The 25,443-nt window shown below is 41.9% G+C and overlaps 1 protein-coding gene across 2 annotated transcripts in view; it reads left to right on the top strand.

The window, feature by feature from the left end:
* The window catches only part of LOC136573611 (bifunctional heparan sulfate N-deacetylase/N-sulfotransferase 4-like), a 387,126-nt gene that overhangs the window by 99,221 nt on the left and 262,462 nt on the right, over window positions 1–25,443 (top strand). For both annotated transcript variants that reach the window (XM_066574883.1, XM_066574884.1), the window contains exon 3: window positions 16,451–16,605. In XM_066574883.1, the coding sequence (XP_066430980.1) occupies window positions 16,451–16,605 (155 nt within the window). The remainder of the gene's footprint in view (window positions 1–16,450; window positions 16,606–25,443) is intronic.

The following is a 25,443-nucleotide window of genomic DNA, read 5'->3' as shown; positions in this document are numbered from 1 at the left end:
TTTATGACGAACCCGACCGGGCCGGCTACGCAGTCTCCAAGCTTCTGGCCCTGCGACAGGGTCGCAAGATGGCGGAGGACTACTGCGCTCTATTCCGCCAACATTGTACAGAATCCGGGTGGAATGATGCCGCCCTAAAAGACCTATTTTTGACCGGTCTGTCTGAGGGTCTTAAGGACCTACTCGTGGCCCACCCGGAGCCTAGAACCCTAGAGCAAGCCATGTCGCTGGCTATTCGAGCCGACCGACGTTTGAGGGCCAGACACGCCGCTCGGACCACCCCACTCCCCACGCCTACTTCTTCGACTGACCCGACCGTTTTACCTCCCACCACCGAGGCCATGGAGCTGGGAGCCATGAACCCCAAGCAACGACGGGAATACCGCCTGAAGAAGAACCTCTGCTTCTACTGTGGGGAGCCGGGTCACCGCATTGCTACCTGCGCTAAGAAGCCACGGCAGGAAAAACTTCCGCTCCTAGGCAGTTGTCGGGGGGACTGTCTAGGAGCCAAGGTACTCCCTGTGTTGTCCAAAATGTTATTGCCTTGCACCCTAGAATTTCATGCTTTCCACCATACTGGGCAAGCCTTCGTTGATTCTGGGGCTGCGGCTAATTTCGTTAACTTTAATTTCGTTGCTCAACTGTCCGGGGTTTTGTTACGTTTAGAGACTCCGATTTTGGTTTCAGGAGTGGACTCCACTCCATTGCAAGCAGGGGTTGTTAATCTGGTTACCCCTGAAGTAAGGTTTACGATAGGAGCCTTACACGTGGAAACCTGCACCTTTCTAGTGATGAGAGATCTGTCTGTGGACGTCGTCCTAGGTCTCCCCTGGCTCCGGGAGCACAACCCGGTAGTAAATTGGGACACGCTGGAACTGGTAAAGTGGGGTCCCCGCTGTGCCAACCACCTTTGTTCGGTGAAGGTGGGAATCTCCACCTGCGAGGGGAGCCCCCTACCAGATTACCTCTCCGAGTTTTCTGACGTGTTCTCCAAACAGTTATCTGAAGCTCTGCCCCCTCACAGGGAATGGGACTGTAAAATCGACTTAATTCCTGGGGCCAAACTTCCTAAGGGCCGCATCTATAATGTTACGGTCCCAGAGAGAGAATCCATGAGGGACTATATCCAGGACAGCCTGGCCAAGGGACACATCCGGCCCTCAGAATCCCCGGTGGGTGCCGGGTTTTTCTTCGTTGAGAAAAAGGATGGGGGTCTCCGGCCCTGTATTGACTATAGAGAGCTAAATAAAATCACAGTCCGAAACCAGTATGCTCTTCCACTCATTCCTGACCTCCTCAACCAGGTTGCTGGGGCCCGATGGTTTTCTAAACTTGATCTCAGGGGAGCATACAACCTCATCCGCATTCGGGAGGGGGATGAGTGGAAAACCGCGTTTAATACGCCCCTCGGTCATTTTGAATACCTAGTTATGCCTTTTGGATTGTGTAACGCCCCCGCCATTTTTCAGGGGTACATGAATTCAGTGTTTCAGGATATCATGGGGGTGTTCGTTGTTGTATATCTAGACGACATTCTGGTCTTTTCCTCCGACTTGTCGAGTCACCATACTCATGTTCAGACTGTGCTAGCTCGACTCAGACATAACAAGCTGTTTGCCAAACTCGAGAAATGTGTGTTCGGGGTACAAAAGATATCATTCTTAGGGTATATCATCACGCCATGCGACTTCCAGATGGATCCTGAGAAGGTGAAAGCCATCACGGAGTGGGCCCAGCCAGGTTCATTGAAAGCCCTTCAACGCTTCCTCGGCTTCGCCAACTACTATCGCAAGTTCATTAAAGACTTCTCCGTGGTGGCTAAACCTCTAACGGACCTCACCAGAAAGGGGGCAGATGTGAGGACCTGGTCTTCTGAGGCCCTGAGGGCCTTCGATACCCTAAAGGCGGCGTTCTCGTCTGCACCCGTCCTAGTACAACCGGATCTGTCCTGCCCTTTTGTGGTGGAGGTAGATGCCTCTGAGTTTGGTGTGGGAGCGGTACTGTCCCAAGGTCCCTCCACTCTCACTAACCTTAGACCGTGTGCCTATTTTTCAAGAAAGTTCTCTTCCACTGAACGGAACTACGATATAGGCAACCGGGAATTGCTGGCGATTAAGTGGGCTTTCGAAGAGTGGAGGCACTTTTTGGAAGGAGCCCATCACCAGATCACGGTACTCACAGACCATAAAAACCTCACCTATCTAGATTCCGCTAAGAGGTTAAATGCTCGGCAAGCCCGCTGGGCCTTGTTTTTCTCTCGGTTCAATTTTGTTGTTACCTATAGACCCGGTTCTAAGAATGTCAAGGCCGATGCCCTGTCTAGGAGTTTTGGTTCTCCGGAACCTTCCGAGTCTGAGCCTGAGAGCATTCTCTCCCCTGGGGTGGTCCTCGCTGCTGTCTCCTCCGACCTTTCACCTCTCATACACGCCGCTCAACAATCTGCTCCTGAAGCCCTTCCGGAAGGCAAATTATTTGTCCCGTTGTCACTGAGATTGAAAGTGTTAGAGGAGACACATGCTTCAGTCCTAGCTGGACACCCCGGCATCAGGGGTACTCTGGAGTTAGTGACCAGACTCTATTGGTGGCCGCACATGGCCAAGGATGTACGGGTATTTGTGTCCGCGTGCCCGGTTTGCGCAAGGGGGAAGAATCTCAGGAGACGTCCTGAGGGTCCTCTTCTTCCCTTGCCCATTCCGTCCAGGCCATGGTCCCATTTGTCCATGGATTTTATTACTGATCTGCCATCCTCGCTGGGGAATACGGTCATTTGGGTAATAGTTGACCGTTTCTCTAAAATGTCTCATTTTGTTCCGCTTGGCAAGTTGCCTAACGCCAAACTTCTGTCTGAAATGTTCATCAAGGAGATTGTTCGGTTACATGGGATCCCCGAGGATATTGTGTCAGATAGAGGGGTTCAGTTCGTCGCTCGCTTCTGGCGAGCCTTCTGTAAAAATCTAAACGTTAATTTGTCCTTTTCCTCCGCTTTCCATCCCGAGAGTAACGGACAAACGGAACGGATGAATCAAGAACTTATCCAGTATCTGCGACTGTTTGTCTCTGATAACCAGTATCAGTGGGCCAACTACTTACCTCTCGCCGAATTTGCTATTAACAACCATGTTAACTCGTCGACCCAACTGTCACCTTTTTTTTGTAACTATGGGTTCCATCCCCGGTTCTCGCTTTCTACTCCTGTTGTCTCGAACAATCCGGCCGCTGACATATCCGCTGAAGAACTGTGCACAGTTTGGGCCCAGGTTCGTAAGAACCTTCAGGGTTCCCAAGAGAAACTGCGTAAATACGCAAATAAAAGACGTACCATCTCTGCACCTTTTGTGGTCGGGGAGCAAGTTTTATTATCATCCAAGAATCTGAGACTTAAGGTTCCCTCCCTGAAACTTGCTCCTCGGTTCATTGGCCCATTTACTGTTTCTCAGGTTATCAACCCGGTGTCATATAAGTTGGCACTTCCTGACCCCTGGAAGGTCCACAAGGTTTTTCACAAAAACTTGCTTAAGAAGTATGTGACTCCAGTTCTACCCACCCAGAACCCGCCTCCGCCTTCTCTGGTACAGGGGGAACTGGAGTATGAAGTAGAAAGGCTTGTGGATGCCCGACGGGTTAGAGGTGTGCTGCAGTACCTGGTCCACTGGAGAGGATTTGGCCCTGAGGATAGGACGTGGGTCCCTGCCAGGGACGTTCATGCGCCACGCCTAGTCCAGTCGTTCCACAGGGCTTTCCCGCTTAAGCCCGCACCGGGCCATGGGGGTCCGGTGTCCCCCCGTAGAAGGGGGGGTACTGTCAGAACCTGCAACTCTCGGGGCCGCCGTGCCCGCACCACCGGTCCTGCCACCCGGGCTACAGGAGTGCGGCGGAGGGGAGCCCCGGTTCTTGTGATCTCCCCGGGCCGCTGTAAGACTGGTCGCCGCCGGGTTGCTAGGGAGGCAGCTGGTGCTTCTAGTCACTTGACTACCAGGCTGGCTTCCCTAGTAACGGTCTGTGCTGCAAGACTGGGGGCGTGCCCCCAGCACCTCCCTGATTAGCCCTGCTGCTGTCAGGCTCCCCGCCCCAATCAGCTTCTGGGGCGGGAGCACTGACAGCATTTAAATATGTGTGTTTTCCTGTCAGGCCTTGCCAGTGTTAGTTTGGTTCTCCAGCTGCACCCGCGTTTATCCTGACTGCTCTTGTGACCTCGGCTTTTCTGACACCTGCTTTGGACTTGACTACGTTTTTGCCTGACCCCTCCGTACTGCGTACCCTCTCGTTGCCAACCCGGATTGTCTGACCATTCTACCGTTGTTTTGTCTCAGTGTCTGTTTGTCTTCCCGTGTCCCGCTTCCCTAGTGAGGGTAGGGACCGTCGCCCAGTTGTCGCCCTGGGGGTTAGCCCAGGGGGGCAAGTAGGCAGGGACAGGGGTTGCGGGATATCTCAGGGACCCCCATATCCCGGACACTGTCCTGACAGCTCGACCCACGGTATAAGGAGAACCTTTCCACTCTCATACCCGAAGAGGAAAGGGGTTCGAGAGTAATGCTATACCACAGGACCCTGGCGGACAAACTGATGGTAAAATTCCCATCCGACAGCGCTAGTGGCAGAAGGCGCAGTTCCGAGGGCCAAGTAGCAGGGGAGGCGCGGAGATCAGGCAGCATGTACAGCACAGGCAGGGGAACACTCTCCAAGGCCTTTGACAGCTTTATGGCTCCCCAGCAAGACTGTGTCACCGCTCCCCAGTCAAGGCTGAGTTGGCGGGAGCACTGTAAAAGGATGGTGAGGGAGTACGTAGCCGATCGCACGACCGTCCTCCGTGACGCCTCTGCCCCCTACAACTACTGGGTGTCGAAGCTGGACACGTGGCCTGAACTCGCGCTGTATGCCCTGGAGGTGCTTGCTTGTGCTGCGGTTAGCGTCTTGTCAGAGAGGGTGTTTAGTGCGGCTGGGAGAATCATCACGGATAAGCGTCCCCGCCTGTCAACCAATAGTGCCGTCAGGCTTTCAATCATAAAGATGAAGAAAGCCTGGATTTCCCCAGACTTCTCTTCTCCACCAGCGGACAGCAGCGATACCTAAACAATACGTAGGCTGCACCCGCGGATGGAAGCATCGTTCTCTATCACCATAAAAAATGGGGACCTTTTAGCTTCATCAATCTGTGTATTATATTCATCCTCCTCCTCCTGCTCCTCCTCCTGAAACCTCATGTAATCACGCCGAACGGGCAAATTTTCTGAGGCCCACAAGGCTCATTCATATAACTTTTGTAAACAATGTTTATACGTTTCAATTCTCAATTCAATAAAGCGTTGAAACTTGCACCTGAACCAATTTTTATATTAACTGGGCTGCCTACAGGCCTAGTTACAAATTAAGCCACATTAACCAAAGCGATTAATGGGTTTCACCTGCCCTCTTGGTTGGGCATGGGCAATCTTTCTGAAGTACATTTGTACTGTTCGTACACCAATTTTTTGGGGCCCTCGCCTACATTGTAATCCTAGTAATTTTTAGCCCCCGTGCATTAAAGCTGACGTTACCTTAGCTGTGCTGTGCACTGCAATGGGATATATTTATGTACCGCCGGTGGGTTCCAGGGAGCCACCCATGCTGTCGGTCCACACGGAGTTGTAACTGCATGTGTCCACTTCTAAAGAACCCCAGTCTGACTGGGGCATGCAGTGTGGGCCGAAGACCACCTGCATTAAACCTGACGTTAGCTCTGCTGAGCAGGGCACTGCAATGTGATATATTTATGTACCGCCGGTGGCTTCCTGGGACCCACCCATGCTGTCGGTCCACACGGAGTTGTAACTGCATGTGTCCACTTCTAAAGAACCCCAGTCTGACTGGGGCATGCAGTGTGGGCCGAAGACCACCTGCATTTAATCGGACGTTACCTCAGCTGTGATGGGCAATGCAATGGGATATATTTATGTACCGCCGGTGGCTTCCTGGGACCCAGCCATGCTGTTGGTCCGCACGGAGTTGTAACTGTATGTGTCCACTTCTAAAGAACCCCAGTCTGACTGGGGCATGCAGTGTGGGCCGAAGCCCACCTGCATTAAACCTGACGTTACCTCAGCTGTGATGGGCAATGCAATGGGATTTATTTATGTACAGTCGGTGGGTTCCAGGGAGCCACCCATGCTGTGGGTGCACACGGAATTCTCCTTGCGGAGTTGTACCTGCCTGTGACTATTTATAAAAAACCCTGGTCTGACTGGGGCATGCAGACACCTTGACAGAATGAATAGTGTATGGCACATGGGTTCCCCATTGCTATGCCCACGTGTGCAGCTCCTGATGGAGGTGGCACAGGATTGGATTTCTCATTGCTTCTGTACAGCATTATGGGCTATCGCCCCGCCCCTTTTAAAGAGGGTCGCTGCCTGGCCGTGCCAACCCTCTGCAGTGTGTGCCTGCGGTTTCTCCTCATGGCGGACGCGCTTATAAATAGACATGAGGGTGGTGTGGCATGAGGGCAGCTGAAGGCTGCGCAGGGACACTTTGGTGTGCGCTGCGGACACTGGGTCGTGCGGGGGGGAGGGGGTGGGGCAGCATGTAACCCAGGAGAAGTGGCAGCGGAGTGTCATGCAGGCAGTGAATGTGCTTTGTTGGAGGTAGTGTGGTGTTTAGCTAAGGTATGCATTGCTAATGAGGGTTTTTCAGAAGTAAAAATTCTTGGGAGGGGGGGGCACTCTATCCGCTATTACTTAATTCTAAGTAATACATGTCTATTAGAGATGAGCGAGCACCAAAATGCTCGGGTGCTCGTTACTCGGGACGAACTTTTCGCGATGCTCGAGGGTTCGTTTCGAGTAACGAACCCCATTGAAGTCAATGAGCGACCCGAGCATTTTTGTATATCGCTGATGCTCGCTAAGGTTTTCGTTTGTGAAAATCGGGGCAATTCAAGAAAGTGATGGGAATGACACAGCAACGGATAGGGCAGGCGAGGGGCTACATGTTGGGCTGCATCTCAAGTCCCCAGGTCCCACTATTAAGCCACAATAGCGGCAAGAGTGCCCCCCCCCCCCCCCCGCACTGTCAGCATAAAGATCGTTCTCCTCTGCCACAGCTGTAACAGCTGTGGCAGAGAAGAACGATGTTAGCCCATTGAATTCAATGGAGCCAGCAATACAGCAATACAGCCCTGAAAGCAATGGGCTGCCGGCGATCGCTGGATGAATAGTTGGGAAGGGCTTAAATATATAATCCCTTCCCTGCAATTCATCCAGAGATGTGTTACAATAAAAATATATACCGGCGTATAAGGCGACGGGGCGTATAAGATGACCCCCCAACTGTCACCTTATACGCCGGTAATAAAGCGGAGCAAAGAATAAAAATCATTACTCACTTCACCGGGCGTTCTGCGGTGCTCCTGCAGGCTGTCGCTCCCTCCTGGTCCCAGGCAGAGCATTGCTTTCTGGACGCAGTGGTTGAAATCCCCGCCTCCAGAAACACACGTGCCTTCAGCCAATCACAGCCATTCAATGACATCATTGTCATTGGCTGTGATTGGCTGAAGGCACGTGTGTTTCTGGAGGCGGGGATTTAAAGCCCTTCGTAGAAAAAGCAATGCTCTGCCGGGGACCAGGAGGGAGCGACAGCCTGCAGGAGCACCGCAGAACGCCCGGTGAAGTGAGTAATGATTTTTATTCTTTGCTCCGCTGTATTACCGGCGTATAAGGTGACAGTTGGGGGGTCGTCTTATACGCCCCGTCGCCTTATACGCCGGTATATATTTTTATTGTAACACATTTCTGGATGAATTGCAGGGAAGGGCTTCTATATTTAAGCCCTTCCCGACAATTCATCCCGCGCTCGCCGGCAGCCCATTGCTTTCAGTGGAGCCTGCTGTATTGCTGGCTCCATTGAATTCAATGGGCAAACATCGTTCTTCTCTGCCACAGCTGTTACAGCTATGGCAGAGGAGAACGATCTTTATGCTGAGATAATTTTTTTTTTTATTTTTACACATTTTAGGATGATTTTCAGGTAAGGGCTTATATTTTTAAGCCCTTCCCAAAAATTCATCCCGCGCTCGCCGGCAGCCCATTGCTTTCAATGGAGCCGGCTGTATTGCCGGCTCCATTGAATTTAATGGGCTAACATCGTTCTTCTCTGCCACAGCTGTTACAGCTGTGGCAGAGGAGAACGATCTTTATGCTGACAGTGCGGGGGGGGGGGGGCACTCTTGCCGCTATTGTGGCTTAATAGTGGGACCTGGGAACTTGAGATGCAGCCCAACATGTAGCCCCTCACCTGCCCTATCCGTTTCTGTGTCGTTCCCATCACTTTCGTGAATTTCCCAGATTTTCACATATGAAAACCTTAGCGAGCATCTGCGATATACAAAAATGCTCGAGTCGCCCATTGACTTTAATGGGGTTCGTTACTCGAAACGAACCCTCGAGCATCGCGGGAAGTTCGACTCGAGTAACGAGCACTCGAGCATTTTGGTGCTCGCTCATCTCTAATTATGATTACAATATTTTTGGGATAGTTTTTTTTATTTTTTTGCTAATAAAAAGTACTATCTTACAAACCTATGATGCAATTCGACTGCATACTGCTACAATGGCCATGACAAGACCCGCAATCCTTGTCAGTCACTTTCATTCAGTCACATGATACATGTTTAATAGAGATGAACGAGCACCCAAATGCTCGAGTCCGCGTTGTTCGAGTCGAGCTTTTCGTAAAATTCGAGAGAGCTCTACTCGAGTAACGAACCCCATTGACTACAATGGGAGACTCGAGCATTTTTGTATGTGGGACGCCGGGTTCCGAGCTTTTTTATTTTTTTCCTACTCTCTCTCTCTCTCTCTCTCTCAGCCAGCCAGCCAGCCCAAAAGTTTGCCAATGACGCGCGCTGCATTGCGGGGGGAGGGGCCAAAACAGGCACGTCACAGCAGGGAGGAGCCAAAAACTGGAGCAGGGTCGAACACGGCTTGATGCTCGTTCAAGTAATGAGCACTATCGTGTACGCTAATGCTCGGACGAGCATCAAGCTCGGCAGAGTATGTTCGCTCAACTCTCATGTTTAACCAACTGCACATTCCCTGGATTAGAAAATAAAGCATGTGCTTACATATGCAGCACATGTACAGATTTACATAGTGATTGGGGCATAGAGGGTAAATACAGGCCTCTTTGTGACATACTATATCACATTACATAGTCAACTAATGTCATGATCCTTTCCTTAGACTCAGTGTAAGAGAAGGTGCAGTTGTATTACTAGTCCATGTGACCACATGGACAGCATGTTGCAATAACAAGATATTACACTTAAGACAGTTGGAGTTTGCAGCACAGACAGAAGGAAACAAATATACAATACAAGCTTGTTACCCACAACCTTATCTGCGTGGAATTTGTATTTTTCTATCTAATCTGTGTTTTGCTTTATATAGAAACATAAAAAGTTGAAATAGTGAAAGGAATGTAACTGCAAACACAGTTCTGTACACCTAGGTTTGGGTCTTGTCATCTTTTGCTAGGTAAAATAAAAGCTGTGCTGTGATTGGTTGCTATGGGCAACACCTATTTTCATTAAAAAACCTAAATCCATGTAAATGTATCTTTCGTTGAAGTTTTAATCCCGGGCAACGCCAGCTATCCCTGCTAGCTTAATAATCACATACGTGCAGCAATGACGTTTGTCCTCACATGTCTGCCTTATTGGGTAGTCCTAGCTTATGTTGTACACCCTCTTTCCCTCCACTCTGCCGAACTTAAAAATTGCATATGTGCTGCAACAATGTCTGCCCTCGATTGTCTGCCCATTTGTTTAGGCATAGCTTACGATATACACCCGCTCCCCCCCCCCCCCCCGCCTCATCGCATGGCGCCATTGGCTGAGCGGAGATGTAGCTGCGCATCACCAAATAAATCTGTCTTGTTGCGCCCCATAGAGAACTCTATAAATTTTCATGAAAAAACATAGTCTATGTCCTTCCTCAAGATGCAGGCTATCTTCCTGTCAAATTTCATCAGAATTGCTTCAACCTTTTAGCCGTAAAAGAGGTAACAAATAGACAGACAGAGTTACTTTCACTTTTTTAATATCAGTATGGATATAGATACTTTTTCCCCTTACTTCTATTACTGATGTAGCAGCGCTAACACATCTTGCATTAGAGTGCTACTGAGCTATAGAGGTATGTCTACAATATTTGAGTAGCACGCATGGCTAAAGGGAATTGCAGCAGTCGCATTATGTAAATAGTGCAGCTTCACGTCACACAACAAAGCAGTTAAAGTAGTATGCGTAACTTCCATGTTGGCTCTGCTACATCTCTATGTGCCTTTGTGAAAAAAAAAGGTCTGAAACACCTTTAAGTAAACTGCTTTAAAAATCTATTTTAAAAAAATCATAGAAAAAATGCTGCATTTTCTAAATATCTTACTTCTTTTTCTCAGAAAGATAAAGCTATAAAAGACACCTAGCTAACCGCATGGCCCGAGGCACACATTCTTTCAATTTTTTGTTATAAAGAAAAAGAAAGCTCAGGATTTAATCAATTTTAAAAGCGATTACTTTTCAAATATAATTTGAACAATATACCGTATGTGTAATATGAAACTTATAAGTGTCGGATACTGTGTCCTTTCAATAGAGATTAGTGCAATACAAAATCATAGGCAGTTACTGTATGCCACATTACTTTCAGCCATAGTTACTCTATCAATTTCTTGTAATCTTCTTAAAGGACATATTACAAGAACTAGGACATTATTTTGCTGTTCACAGAGCTGGATAGGACAACCAAGGATGTAACATTATTTTACTGCATAGACTAAAACGGTGGGATGATTTTGGAAGACAAATTAACTGCCTTTTTATTAATGAATTCTCCAAAGCAAGGATGGAGCAATAAATGAACCTGCCGCAGCATGGCTCCCCACGCTGTACAGGCAAATATCAGCTCAAAGAGGCAATAATGAGAGATAATTTATTTCATCCATTTTTCCATTTCACATTGAGGCATTTGAGACCTTTGTAATTTTAAATTGCTTAACAAATGTAATAACCTATTAACAAAAGTATACCATCGCCTACATTATAGCCTTATCTTTCCCTTTCATTGGAAGGATATAGGTATTTTGTAGGCTTTTTGTATTTACTTTTGTAAAGCTGTGTATTTCAATAAAGGCATAAGGGCTAAGCAAAGAACTCTGCAGAAAAAAATGTAACATAAGGACAATATTGCTGTGATACAAATCACAAAACAGGGAAAATGGTCTATTATCGTAGTTTTATCATGGCTTTTTAATGCACAACACAATTACATTTCGCCATTATTTTTCTAAACAAACTTAATTATAGCTTGTGAAATATCATGTTTGAAAGGTATTGAGAAATTATATACCCAAGATTTATTACTTCATAAAGTAATAGCTGTGATAATGAACTCACTTCTTTGTGGACGCAGATACTAAATGGAAGCCATTTATTTTATTTAGAAGGGATGTTTCCCAATTGTGTTATATTTTAAGGCATTTTACTTTTGCTGTTTGGGAAACAGTACAAGGGCATAAAATATAAACCAATAATTCTCCACAGAACAGCCGACAAAACAATGGTGTCTCACACTGTAATAAACAAGACTAGTGTAAAAGAGTAATAAACATAACATTTAATAAACAGGCTCTATCAGAATCTTTCACTATACTTCTTATATAGAGTAAAAGCCAATATATTAGTTACAACTGCACATGTAGTTGAAAATGAATCATGTGAGGTTAAAGAGTAAAAACTTTTGAAGAGGTCCCTCAACATATAATATTAATTGGTTCTGGGACGACTATTCTATAACACTATGGAAAACTAATGATTGGTTCCGAAGCCACTATTTATCTACCAAAAGTAATACAAAATGAAGATTTCAGAAGATTACACTGCTCGATACTGCTATACAATCTCCTCAATGCTGCTGCTACTTATGAGGATGTGCTATAGAGAGATAGAGAAGAAGAGCTCCTACTCCCCATGTGTGTAGTTTACGGAAACATCATAGCAGCTAGTCTCCACTCTCTCCTGGAGCTGAGCGTAAGGAAAACTGAAAATCAAAAGTTTATCCTACAGAGGGGGAAAATGGCTAAAAATGCAGTATGCAAATCATATAATGGCTTTCTCGGTATAGAAGTCAGGCTTACAGGCCTGTAGTTTCCTGGATCCACCTTCTTCCCTTTTTTTAATATAGGGACAACATTAGCCCTTCTTCAATCTTCTGGGACTTTTCCTGTTCCTCAGGAATTTAAAAAAATTATGGTGAGTGGTTCAGCAATTACCTCCTCTGCTTCCTTTAGTATGCTAGGATGTAATTCATCTGAACCTGGAGACTTGAATTAATTTAAGTTAGCCAAGTGTTCCGTCACCATATCTGTGCTTATAGATAGCCTGGATTATTTTGTTCCTTCAATAGTACAGGTAAGATCTGTTGATGTTACATTTCCTTTTTGAGAAAAAACAGATACAAAATAGGATTTTAAAAGTTTGACCTTCTCTTAATCATTCTTAACCAATTCACTATTTTCATTCTATAAACATCCTATTGCATCTCTGACTTTTCTTTTGCTTTTAACATACCACTAAAATACTTTGTTATTGCTTTTGGCTTTTTTGCAAGCCTGAATTCATTATTAGCTTTTCTGACACTTGCCCTGCAGATTCTGCAGACTGCATTATATTCTTCTTTAGCTATGTCCTCTCTTTCCATTTGATAGGCATTTTTTTTCTTTTTGACACGTGTTTACATTATGTGTTTATCCTGTTCTCTTTAAATGCTTCCCAGTTTTTCTTCTTTTAAGGATTGCTAACGATTGTGCCTTGAGAATCACATTTTACAAACTTTTTCATCTTTCTTGGATATTTCTATCCTTAACAACATCCATCCATTGGATCCTTTCTATCTTCTTTCTCAGTCCATTAAAATATGCCTTTCTGATATCTAACCTTGAAGTTTGAGTCCTCTCAGTTCTTCCTCCCCTTTGTTACCCAAAATTCAAGGATAGCATGATCAGTGCCTTCTAAGGTCCCAGCCACTCTAACTTCCTCAACCATTTCCTCCCTGTTGGTAAGAATTAGGTCCTAGAGAGCAGATCCCCTTGTTTTCTCTTTTACCTTTTGGAAGATAAAGTTGACAGCAAGAGTGCATAAACATTTGTTGTGCCCAATAGCTTTATGATATAGAAAGAGTTCATCCAAATCTTCTGCTTGTCTAGGCAGTCTATAGTAAATGTCTATCTATTCTGTTGTTCTTTCCTTGTATTCTTACCCAGACAGTTTTTACAGAACTACCATTCTCTGCAGCTTCAATCTCTGTGGAGATCTATGCTTTTCTAACATACAACACAATAGCTCCTCCTCTTTTATTAAGTCTGCTTAAAGTCTGCCTTGTATTCCAATCATGTGTATCATCCCACCAAGTTTCCGTGATGCCTATGACATTATTTTTTTCTTCTTGTGTTTGGAGCTCCAATTCTCCTTGATTCTCCCATGCTTTGTGCATTTGTGTAAAAACATTTTAGTTTGTGATCAGTGTCTCTTGCTCCTCTACTTTCCCTTCATAATTTTTTGTCTTTGTACTTTCTTTTCACTTCTAGTAGCAAGGTTCACAATTATTATTTATACAGCATTAAAATGAATGTTGTATTTTACCTCAGTGTTGTCTTCATTGAGCTCTGTATAGGTTTGCCATTAAGAAGTGCAATTGCAAATTCCTTTAGAATATAATGCTATTCTTCTCACCAAAAGACAGGCAATATGTACATGATGGAACCATAATAAATCTAGCACTGCTTTGGGCTTCTGTTATAAACAGAAGCCATTACGCAAATATAAACAGAACCTCTATTTTACAGAATGTCAAGAGTCATACCAGTTGCGGGAGAATTGTAAAATTGATGCAAACTAGTATAAACCTGTCATCAGTTTTTCAACCAGTATCCATCATCTTTACCCCCTTTGAGGCCTTGTTTCACACAGTGCCAATTTGCTCAGTATTTTGCAATAAACTCTTGAAGTCAAAACTAGGATTGGATCATACACACAGCAAATAAAGCTCACCATAACCAGCTATAAGCATAGATAGAGTAATACCTCAGAGCATTGACAGTGCCAAACAGCACTATTGATCTCAGTTTATTGGACCCCTCTGTCTATAGTAACATAGTACATAAGGCTGAAAAAAGATATATGTCCATCCGGTTTAGCCTATTAACCCCCAATGTTGATCCAGAGGAAGGCAAAAAAAAAAAACATGAGGTAGAAGTCAATTTTCCTCATTTAAGAGAAAAAATTCCTTTCTAACTCCAATCTGGCGACAGAATAATCACCAGATCAACATCCCTTTTGAAGTTATGTCTTGGTCAACTGCAGTATAGACAGCTTCAACTTTTTTGCAAGTGAATATATCAATTGGTCTCCTGGGTGATATATTATCTTTTGCCTTAAAATAAAACTGTGGTGATGTACTACAATATTATTATTATATTTTGAATTAAATTTATGCAAACTGCAATGTTCATATTTATATATTTCTGTGGATAATTCTGGCACAATTCTCAGCATGGTTATCTCTGATCACTCACTTGTATTTATATCTTTTTTGGAGGTCAAAGAACCAAGAGTGACACTGTGGAATCAGGGCAGTTTGAAATTACGTATTTTTTGTAATATTCTATAAATATAAAGAAGTTCAACGTTCAATGTTAAAGACATCTCATTAGAAGTAAAAGTCAAGGCCTAATCCCAGGCAGCCATTAGGATCAAGTTATTTTGTCAAATGAACAAAAACTTGCCTAGCCTGCGAAAGGAGTGGTACATGAAAATTCACTTATTTCCTTCAGTCAGAAGATTAAAAATTTTGCAAATCCATGCATTTATGCAAAAATATGCACTTTAGGTCACAATGTTGTCTTTGTTCAGCATTTTTCCTGCTGGGACAGACTCTGCATGCATTCAGTTGGAAGTGTTATGTGGCTGGTTATGCATATAAAATATATACATATATTTATAAATACATTGTACATACAGAATTAGGTAGTTTTTAATAAGCAATTTGTGCATAGCCTTATCTAAATAAGAGAGCGTATGAATATTTTCCACGCTAAGAACTTTTGAATGATACAGTGAATTCTTTATCTTTAAACCAACTGTGTTAACATATTTGAGATACATGCAAAAAATATTTACAATATGCTATTCTTCGCACGGTGTGCCATGATGTCAATCACGTTTTTCCTTATATTTTCCATAAGTGGAGTTGATCAAATCAATTTGCCCAGTTTGAAGTGCATGGTTATTGTAAAGGTATTTGCTATGACCCACAGGCTAAGCAATTTTAGAATTGTTAGTGGTAAAGATAAAAAAAAGGCATATTACATTAATAAGGCTCCTTTTCCCTTCCCTTTTGTCAAAGTACGAAACTCCTTGTGAAAAGGCCTTAGGTTTAACTTATGGAAGTTCCATACTATTAGGCCCCCATATAATTTCACTGCCCTGGAAGAGCCTTGGATCCATCAAGATCCAGACTGGCTTATGCCAGTTTGGAATCAGGTAAAATTTAGGCTAGGGCTATAAAGAGACACAAATCATGTGGCCAAAGATCCCAGTGTAGTCCTGTAACATCAGAACGCAATGGATGTGAATGAGATTTGGTTGCATTTGGTTGCAGCTTGAAAGTTGCCACTTCTGCAGCCCAATGATTGCAAGAAATCCAGCAGGTTTGGATTTCTTGTGATCATCTAGTCAAGGCAAATTGCAAGCCACAACCGCAATTCATTCACATGATTTAGGTTCCACTGTCTTAGAGCTATCAAAGTCGCCATGTAGTCCTAGCCTAAAATTCTTATTTTATAGGGGCGCAACAGTATTATCTTTATCTACTGTACTGAACAGCCAAGACTGTTTTTTCTATTAACACAACAAGCTAAAACTTGTAGGTCAACCATGCCTGCCCCCCATAATTTTAATTAATATGTGGATTTCAGTGCCTTGTTATTGGCTTACAGGTAAGTCAACAACTACAATACAGATTTCCGTGCCTTCAATTACTAAATATTCTAAATGTCTGAGGTGAAAATAGAATACTGGTAAGGCAAGGATAATCATTGACCATTGTATGGCAATGACCTCTCTCTAGTGTCTTCAAGTCTGAGGTGAAGCGATTTAGCAGCAAAGTTAGTTTTTTTTCAAAAATATGATTCTAATAGAAAAAAAAGGATAAACTAAGATCCATCAGGTCAAAAAATGTATTACATGGAAAGAAATGGAGGGTCACTGTCCCTCAAATATCAGTGAAGTTTTTAATAGTTTTCTCGCTTATAGATACTGTCATACAAGTAAACCTCTGCAAACTTTAACTTCAAAATATGAGTTGTGCTTTATCTATATGCAGAATCAGAAAAACTACCCCTTCTCTTTTTCAACTTCTATTAGGTACTATCAAGGAAGATGAAGGAGATGACCTTTTATTGTCATCAGTGGATGAATTTTGGTGGTTCCCTCACATGTGGAGTCATATGCAGCCTCATCTTTTTCATAATGAGACCTCATTGGTGGAGCAAATGATTTTAAACAAGGACTTCGCGCAGGTAAAATCAATTTTGTAAAAGTAATTTAAGAGTTGACATATTATGATGCAAATTGTTTTCTGGTTACAGTAAAATATTGCATAGTAAATGTACGTAAAACCATCAACTATTATAGAGTGTAAGTATATTTTTCCAAATGGATATACTTTTTTCCACAGTTTTGTTCCCCAAAACATGCAGGTCCTTTACAGGTTAATAACACGGCATTGTGCAGGTAGCATTTGAAGTAGTCTAGAATGGAACTAGAACATACAAATGGGTAACATTGGCAATTGTGACATTTATGTTACTGACCTGAGAGTTCAGTTGCATCTTAACAATGCTATAAAAGGATTCTTCTATATGAAGCTTGGGATTTATGAAGAAGCAATATAACTTGCTTTGCTGAAAATAATATGGTGCTTATTGACAGCAGTGTGTCTTTAATTGGGTAAAAACAGAAAGTTCTTTAATCCACAGAGCCATTGTCTGCACAGTCTCTTGAGCAATTACCCACTGATTGCTCCATGTGTGACCTTTCTAGGGTCTCTAAAAAAAATCATTGAATTGCTAAAATTCTGCCTCTTAAGGCTCATGCCCACGGGCTTGTGTGTAAAACGCTGCAGGTCTCCCGGCAGCATTTTACCATCTTGTAAACAGAGGACATGCGCAGTATGACTCTTTTTTTCTTTTTCTTAAATTGCCCACATGCAATGTATTGCATATGAACAGCGTTTCATACGCAGCCTATACAAATGTATATGACTCACGCTGGTGGGTACGTAGAGTAATAGAGCATGTTGTGATCTATTTCTCTTGCATATTTATACACAGTGTCTACGTGCCGGTGTGCATGGATCAATGAAAGTTCATTGACTTTCATTGACTCCATTTACCACGTATCACGCGTCCATGCAACGCACGCATAATACATTCTGAAAACGTGGTCATGGACATGAGTCTTTATAGTCTCAGAGCAGACACATCCTAATGCAGCTTCCGCAGTGCAAGTAAGTGATATTATCACGCAAAACAAAACATATTGTTATATTTACTTTGTATTATTTTTCTCAGTTGTAATACATGGTTCCCAGGTGACAAAATCAAAAATAAAGGAACAGATAGAGCATAAGGTGGCCAGCAAGTAAATAGAGGAATTTACACCCATTTACTCAAAATGTTTGTCTAAACAGGGGAACTCATGCACTACAACTAAGGTTACCAACAAAACACCCATGTTAAACAAATAAAAAACACTTTGCTTCTTTACATTCCTTCCTCCTTGTCCTTCTTCAGCGATCTTTACCTCAGCACCATACCTCGATAAGTGAACCCCTTTTTGGTGCTCCTTCCCTGATTGATGTCTTATCGGTTGTCTTTCATTGTATGGATCCAAGTAACAGGATAATGATCGGTTATTAAAGTGAGCTATTTGCCTAGTAAATAGTAACACAATGCCTCCACAGCCCACTTAATCACTATTCCTTCTTTCTACTTAAATACACAATCGGGTGCTCCTCACTGTTAATCTTATGACTTAAAGTCCATTTAGACACAACGATTATCGCTCAAAATTAGCTCAAGAGCCATCTTATGAGTGATAATTGTTGTGTCTAAACCCGTGCCCATCATGCACTGCTCGTGCACTATTCGTTTACCACTGATAGAAATCACACATAACTGTTATCAGCATGGCACACTGATATTCTCAGTGGGCGTCGCTGATAGCAATTATTCAGCTAGTATCCCGCTGGGACTTCTCAGCAGGATACCAGCTGAAAGCTCCCAGAAGAAAGCAGCTGTTTACATATACAAAACAACTGCTGTTCTCAGAGTTATCAGCAGTGGCCCGCTCCGCCTGCAACTAACTATTTAAGTAGCTAATTAGCTTCTTAAGAGTTATGCAAAGATGATCGCTCAAAACTGTCACTCATTGTTTGAGTGATTTTTGAGTGATCATCTTTCAATGTAAATGGGGCTTAAGGACTGCAGCCAGTCCAACCTCTGATGTAGCTGTCTGTACAAGAAATGGCTCATCAAAGTTCGGGCGTTGCAAATCTGTTTCTTTACAGAAAAATTCCTTTATTTGCATAAAAGGCAGTTCACATTCTCTTGTCTACAGCACTTCCTCTCTCTTGCTCCTTTTAGTTAGGTTAGTTCAGAAGATGGGAATACCAGCCATTTGAATGGCTTGTATTTTTGAAATTTCTGGTTTTACTTTACCATTACCCACAATAAATCCAAGATACTTTGTTTCTTGAAATACAAAGCACATTCATGTGGATTTATTGTAAAACCAGTTTTTGCAATTGTAGTTATTACCTTTTATAAATAATGCAAATGGTTTTCCCATGTGTTACTAAAACTTACAACATCATCTAAGTAAGCAGCACTGTACTCCATATGGTCTTTAAGAGTATGCCCATGGCTCTCTGAAATATGTTCAGTTTTCTCTTTTAATTTCTCATCTAGATATGCCAATAACCCTTACATAAATCAAGGGTACAAATATAAGCTGCACTTCCCAACTTATCCATAAAATTATTCATGTAGGGCATTGAGTATCTGTCAAAGCTGGATATGGAATTAATTTTATGAAAATCTATGCAAAATCTTATTCCATCTTTTTTTTATCAACCATTACTACTGGTAAAGACCAAGGACTTTTAATTTCAAGGGTTTTTATTGAAGTAGCAAAATCTGGTACATATTACTGTTATGCAACAATTATCCCTATGCAGGGGGCAGTATGTTCACAGTCATATATTCTGACACTGCTACATTTTTATTAGGAGACCTATTTTGTAATATCCCACCATTTTATCAAAAGCAATGAAATAGGTAATTTGTACCCTAAATTATGAACTTTAACAATTAAATGAAACATAACAAAAGGTTATTAATAGAGATGAGCGAACACGTTCGGCTCCGCCCCTTTTTCGCCCGAACACCGAACTTTGCGAACACTTCAGTGTTCGGGCGAAAAAGTTCGGGGGCCGCCGTGGCAGCGCGGGGGGGTGCGGCGGGGAGTGGGTGGGAGAGGGAGAGAGAGAGGGCTCCCCCCTGTTCCCCGCTACTGCCGCCCGCGCCGCCGCGCATCTCCCCGCCCCCCGGCGGCACCCGGACACTTACGCGCGAACACTGCAGTGTTCGGCAAAGCCGGTGTCCGGGTGCGGATGTGTCCGTAACGGACACGTTCGCTCATCCCTAGTTATTAAGCTTCTAATTAGTTATTTATTTCCAGTGGTCTTGTGGAAAAACATTATGGTCAAATAGCGAGACAATGAGATAGTTCTAAGTAGAAAGAAGATTATGTTGAAGTCCCGGGACATCTACCAGATCAATCTAGGGCCTCTGCACAACCCTGTACTCCTCCAATGTATCTGACCTAATAGCATGGATTTTTTCGTAGAGTGCTATTAGTGAAATTCTATTCATTACTTTCTGAAAGGATATATATTATGGTTGTTTCCATCTAGCTGAAATGTGAATCCTAGTCACCATACAGACACTCTGAATAAGTTTGTGTGCCTGGTATTTAACATTCTGTGGGCAATCTCCTAATAGAAACATTGTTGAGGATTTTTGGAATGCGACAGTGAATAAATGATATGGTAATCTATAGACATGAGACCAAAGTCGGAAAACCTCTGGGCAAGTCCACCAAATATGAATCTGAGATCCAATATCCAAACAACCCCTGGCCAAGGACTTTTAGATGGTTCAATGTAAGCATTTCCTAAATCTCATTTTCTGCCTTGTTATTTTATTTTTCTGGTATCTAAAAAGGTTTTTTGTCTAATTGGAACATAGTCTCTAGTATTTATTTCATGATAAATTAAAGATACACTACCAGGCTTACTGCTAAAAACATGTGAACTTGACTTTGTTAGGTTCCTTATGACACAGTGTTGCCCCTCAGATAATTCTGCATTTAAGGTAACATCTGAATACTCTGCATGATTTTTTAAACACATCATAAATTTCATCAGACATAGCCTTAGAACACTCAGTGATAGGGGGTACTTTCTGGATTCACCTCTGGTTCAAGCCAATGTTTCAATAAATTTACATGGTAGATTTTGCTGTTTACTTTTTTATCTAGGGTTTCAATTTCAAAGTCTACAGGACCAGTTTGTCTAACAACTTTATAAGGTCCTTGCCATTTTGCCAACAACTTGTTTTCAGAGGAGAACCATATCATTTACTTTTATTGATTTATTCTTGGTATGTTGATCATACCATTTCTTCTGGTACACTTTGGCTTTGTAGACATTATCACGTGCTACCTTGATCAGTTTCAATAGTCTCTCATTTGTAACACACATTGTACCACATATTTCTGATGAATAGTCTTACTTTGCCATAAATTTCTAATAACATCCAAAAGTCCTCTGGGTCATCTTCCATTTACCAATTCCAATGGGCTAAACCCTGTAGACTTTTGTGGAACCTCACGGTAAGCAAATAATAGAAAAGGCAAACATTTGTCCCATTGTTTTGGATCATTATTTGCAAATTTCCCAAGCATACTCATCCAACTAGAGTTTAATATTTGATGAGGAGTACTTTTTGTATCTCCATGAACAAAAGTAATAAGTACTTTGGGTTACCAAGTCCATCTTTACCAGGCTCAGTTGACTGCCAGAATCCAGTAAAGCATCCACACTCTGCCTATAATTTTGAATTGGCCAGATAAAGTCACTGATAACAAAGAGTATTGTTGGGCTTTTAGTTCTTTTCCTGGAGCAAAAGTTAGCTACATGTCCCTTCTCTTGACAAATATAGTACATTTTTCCGCTTGTGTGTCTGGGCATCTTCTCTTCTTGAGATCAAGTATTATTGCTTCACTGATTTGTTCAATGTTTTTGTTGTCTGGTTTCATCCTTTTTTTATATACATCTTACAGATGGTTAAAGACGTCTCTTAGGTTATCAGTGTAGTGGTACTTGAGTTCTCTAAATCCCTTCCTGTAGGTTTCTTCACTGATGTGATATTGCCTTAAAATAGTTTTTTTAACCAAGTTATAGTCGCTTGCATCCTGTATGTTCATGTGGTTGTATGCTAGCTGGGCTTGTCCAGTAATATATGGTGCTAGTCGTACCACCCACTGCTCCTTAGGCCACTGACAGGTTCCTGCAATCTTTTCAAAGGTAGTTAAATATGCCTCTATATCATCTTGTGGAGTAAGTTTTCTCATGTGAGGGTATTTCCAAGGAGACATAGTCATAGATTGGACAGTTCTATCCAATATTCAGCGTCATGTTGCAATTCTTCATGATTACTTATGCATTCCTCCATTCTTCTATTTTCTGCTTCAATCTGTTACACAGCCAGCCATTTAAACAGGTCAGCAATGCTTTCAGATAAAGCCTTTTCAGCAGATTTGAACCTTCGATCAGCAGCACTTGGACCTGCTGGAGCACCAGTTCCTTGTACCTCTGCTTCCCCATCGCTCTAAGCAGAGTGCCTGACTTTAAGGTCTAGCACCTTGACTTTCCATATTTTTGCACTTATTTTCCGCAGTTTGCTTTGCAGATACTTTCTTTTGCTTTAACACCCCAGGAATGGGTCTTGTACACGACTCCTTTACTTCCTTTAAATGAAACTACTTGTAGCAATACTTGATACCATTGCTACCACCATATGTGAAGCTTGGGATTTCCAAAGCAACAATAGACATTGCTTTGCTGAAAACAATATGGCATTTATTGAAAGCTGTGTATCTTTACATGGGCAAAAACGGAAATTTCTTAAATCCACAGAACTATTCTCTGCACCGTCTCTTGAGCAATTACCCCCTGATTGCTCTGCGTGTGATCCTTTATATAAATGGAAACTCCCACAATCCTTTTCAGGGTCTCTCTATAAAATCATTGAATTTCTGCTGGTCTGTCTGCTTCTTATAGTCTAACGAGCAGACACAACCTGCTGCAGCTTCAGCAATGCAGGTAAGTGATATCACACAAAACAAAACATTGACACATTTTCTTTGGAACATTTCCCCCAGTTGTCATATATAGTTCCTAGGTGATAAAACCAAAAATAAAGGAATTGATAAAGTAGTAGGTGGCCAGCCGAATAAGAAAAGCAAGGAAAAAGAATCATTCACACACATTTACATAGAAGTTTTTCCTAAGCAGGGGAACTCGTGCAACAACTTAGTTTACAAACAGAACACCAATGTTAAACAAAGAAAAACTAATTTACTTCTTCACACTCTAGTCATTACATAATAATAAGTAATCATAAGACAATAGTGATTACTTGTCAACTGGTAATACAATCCCTATGTTACTTATTTAATTTGTAATTTCAAGTTGCCATTTACCTTTAATTAACTTTACATTTGGAGCTCATTTGTCACATGAATTGGGTGCATATGACATCAGATAGTTAAAGGGGTTGTCCAGGATTAGTTCAGCTCCATTTTAGTGAATGTGGATGAGCTTCAATACCATACATAACCCATAGACAAGTATAGTGCTCTTTTTGGAAGAAAGCATCAATGTTTTTTAACCCTGGACAGCCCCTGTAAGCAGTGGCTATCATGTTTCCTGTTGTAGGAAAATGTGTCATTATAGTTATTATAATGTTTAAATCCCATTATAATATAGAATTAAGGGAGAGCAAAGCCTTTACAGAGAATAAATGAGTGAATCTTTGAAACTTTGCTTAATTTTGTAGATTAAAAATGCTTCCCTTATGGAAAAGTAATTCCCATATATAAAGACAATGGAGGTGAAAACAGAGATCTATATTTAAGTATATCAACCTCTGTTCTATTATATCTGAGAATACAGTACTGAAATTAGACATTGGTAAAAGGTTGGCAAGCCAAATTTTTACTGATTCGCTCATCCGTAGAGACCAAGAACCATCTCCAATTTTTTTCTTGACTGTGCCATCCCTTTGCAATGCAAATATTCATACTATCGATTCTTGAATTCTTCTTGACTTCTACATTTTCTCCTTAACCCTCAGAGAATAAAGCTTTTGCCTAATTTATAATTGGAGTTTGTAGAGGGGTACTTTCAAAAAGTTGTTGGGCAACATTTCCATAAGATATTGGGAGGGTTGACTCACTGAAGGGGTTTGATCAGAGGCACAACTTGAAGTTTCTGGGCACCAATTTAAAATCTGTAACAGGGCCCCCAACTATAAAGCTTTATTCATAGTACTGGACTCCCTATATGGAGAAGAGAAGCCTTATGGACCCCCTTATGGTCCTGGGCCCGGGTGCAACCACATCCTCTGCATCCCGTATAGTTATGCCTCTGGGTTTGAGGGTTTATTCTGATAAATCAAAAATGAATGTTTTCCATGAAATTGGGCAATTGGAAACTGCCTCATTAAAGTTTTTGTCTTCCTTTAGGTCAGCACTGTAGGGTTATAGGATGGACTTGATGGACCTGTGTCTTTTTTTCAACTATTTAACTATAGTAGGATGATTCTGGGTCACATAATGAAAGTAATTTGGGAAAGAATGCATAAATTATACACAAAGATGTTCCTCTATTATGTAATTTGTTTTTGAACTTACTTCAAACTGGAATAAAAGTTTTCCACAGAATAATTTATTATATGCTGATAAAACACGATATAATCTAAATATTATTACTTTCACTTAGTAATGGAAAAGATAAAACTTCAATTGTTTGAAAGTAAAAGTCAGCTAAATATGCCTAGTGAATTCAAGTAATAATTTGAGTTAAGAGATAAGTTATTCTGCTTGTCGGGGTATAGTTGCTGAGCATCTATCAATTAATTTTATTGGAATCTCTTTGTGGTTTAAAAACACTATTAAATTACAGATACTTTCTAATTATTTAAAAAATATATCCACATTTTAGTTGCTCATTTTTTCCTGAGCGCAGATGTCTACCTCAATTGTTATTTTCATAATATTAGGGCAATTTAAGAATCCTACCACTTGCTGCTTTTCCTTTGTTGATAAGAAAGGTGCCGTTCTGCTGAATGGATCCCACCTATTGGTGCTTTTTGTGCTTCTTTTAAATTGATGAATAGAATATGCCCTACATAAAATGCAAATTATTTAAATTTATATCAATGTAAACTCTGCATAATCCACTGAATCATTATATCTATTTAAGAGCGTACAAAGGAATCCTATTGAGCATTCGGTGCATTCATTACCTTTTAAATAACCATGTTTGAAGTATTGGGCAGGGCTCAAAAGTAATTACAGTGCTTTGCAATTTAATATCTAAAGCTGATTAGAATCCAGAACAATCCCACTTGGTTGTTCTGCATTTCAAATATGTAGTCTAAATTTGAAGGTTATAAATCTTTGAAATTACATTATGAAGCACATTGCTTAAGCCAAGTGTGCTATAAAAATACCTAATCAATTAGGAATTAAATTGTATTCAGCTTTCAGAAAAAACATTAGATCCAGTAAGTTTTAATTACTTTACAATGGCAGTAGAGTATTTCCTTTTAGTAAACCCCAATGATATTTTTGTACTGCTTTGGGCACCTGTTCACATACAATATTTTTCCATGTTCCGTTTTCTCATACAGTGTATTAATACATTATATTCTGGGATATCCTGACACTTGTCCATCATTTTAGAAAAAATACATTTTAATGAAAAAGGGTAAATATAGATAAAATCTGAATATTACACTTAGGCCTCAGTGGGATTGTTCCCAGCAAGAGAAACCAAGTAATCTTGTAGATATGATACATTTTAATGGCTAACAAATACATGATGTTTTTGCGAGTTTTCGAACTTAGGTCTCATTCACACAGCTGTACTAACATGACTTTCATAGAAATCTTTGGACCCAAGCATCGTGCCTCTAATATGCTCCATCACATGACATATTATAGAT

Source organism: Eleutherodactylus coqui, chromosome 7 (genome assembly GCF_035609145.1).
Source record: "Eleutherodactylus coqui strain aEleCoq1 chromosome 7, aEleCoq1.hap1, whole genome shotgun sequence".
Taxonomy (NCBI): Eukaryota; Metazoa; Chordata; class Amphibia; order Anura; family Eleutherodactylidae; genus Eleutherodactylus; species Eleutherodactylus coqui.
This window is presented reverse-complemented; position numbering and strand designations above follow the sequence as displayed.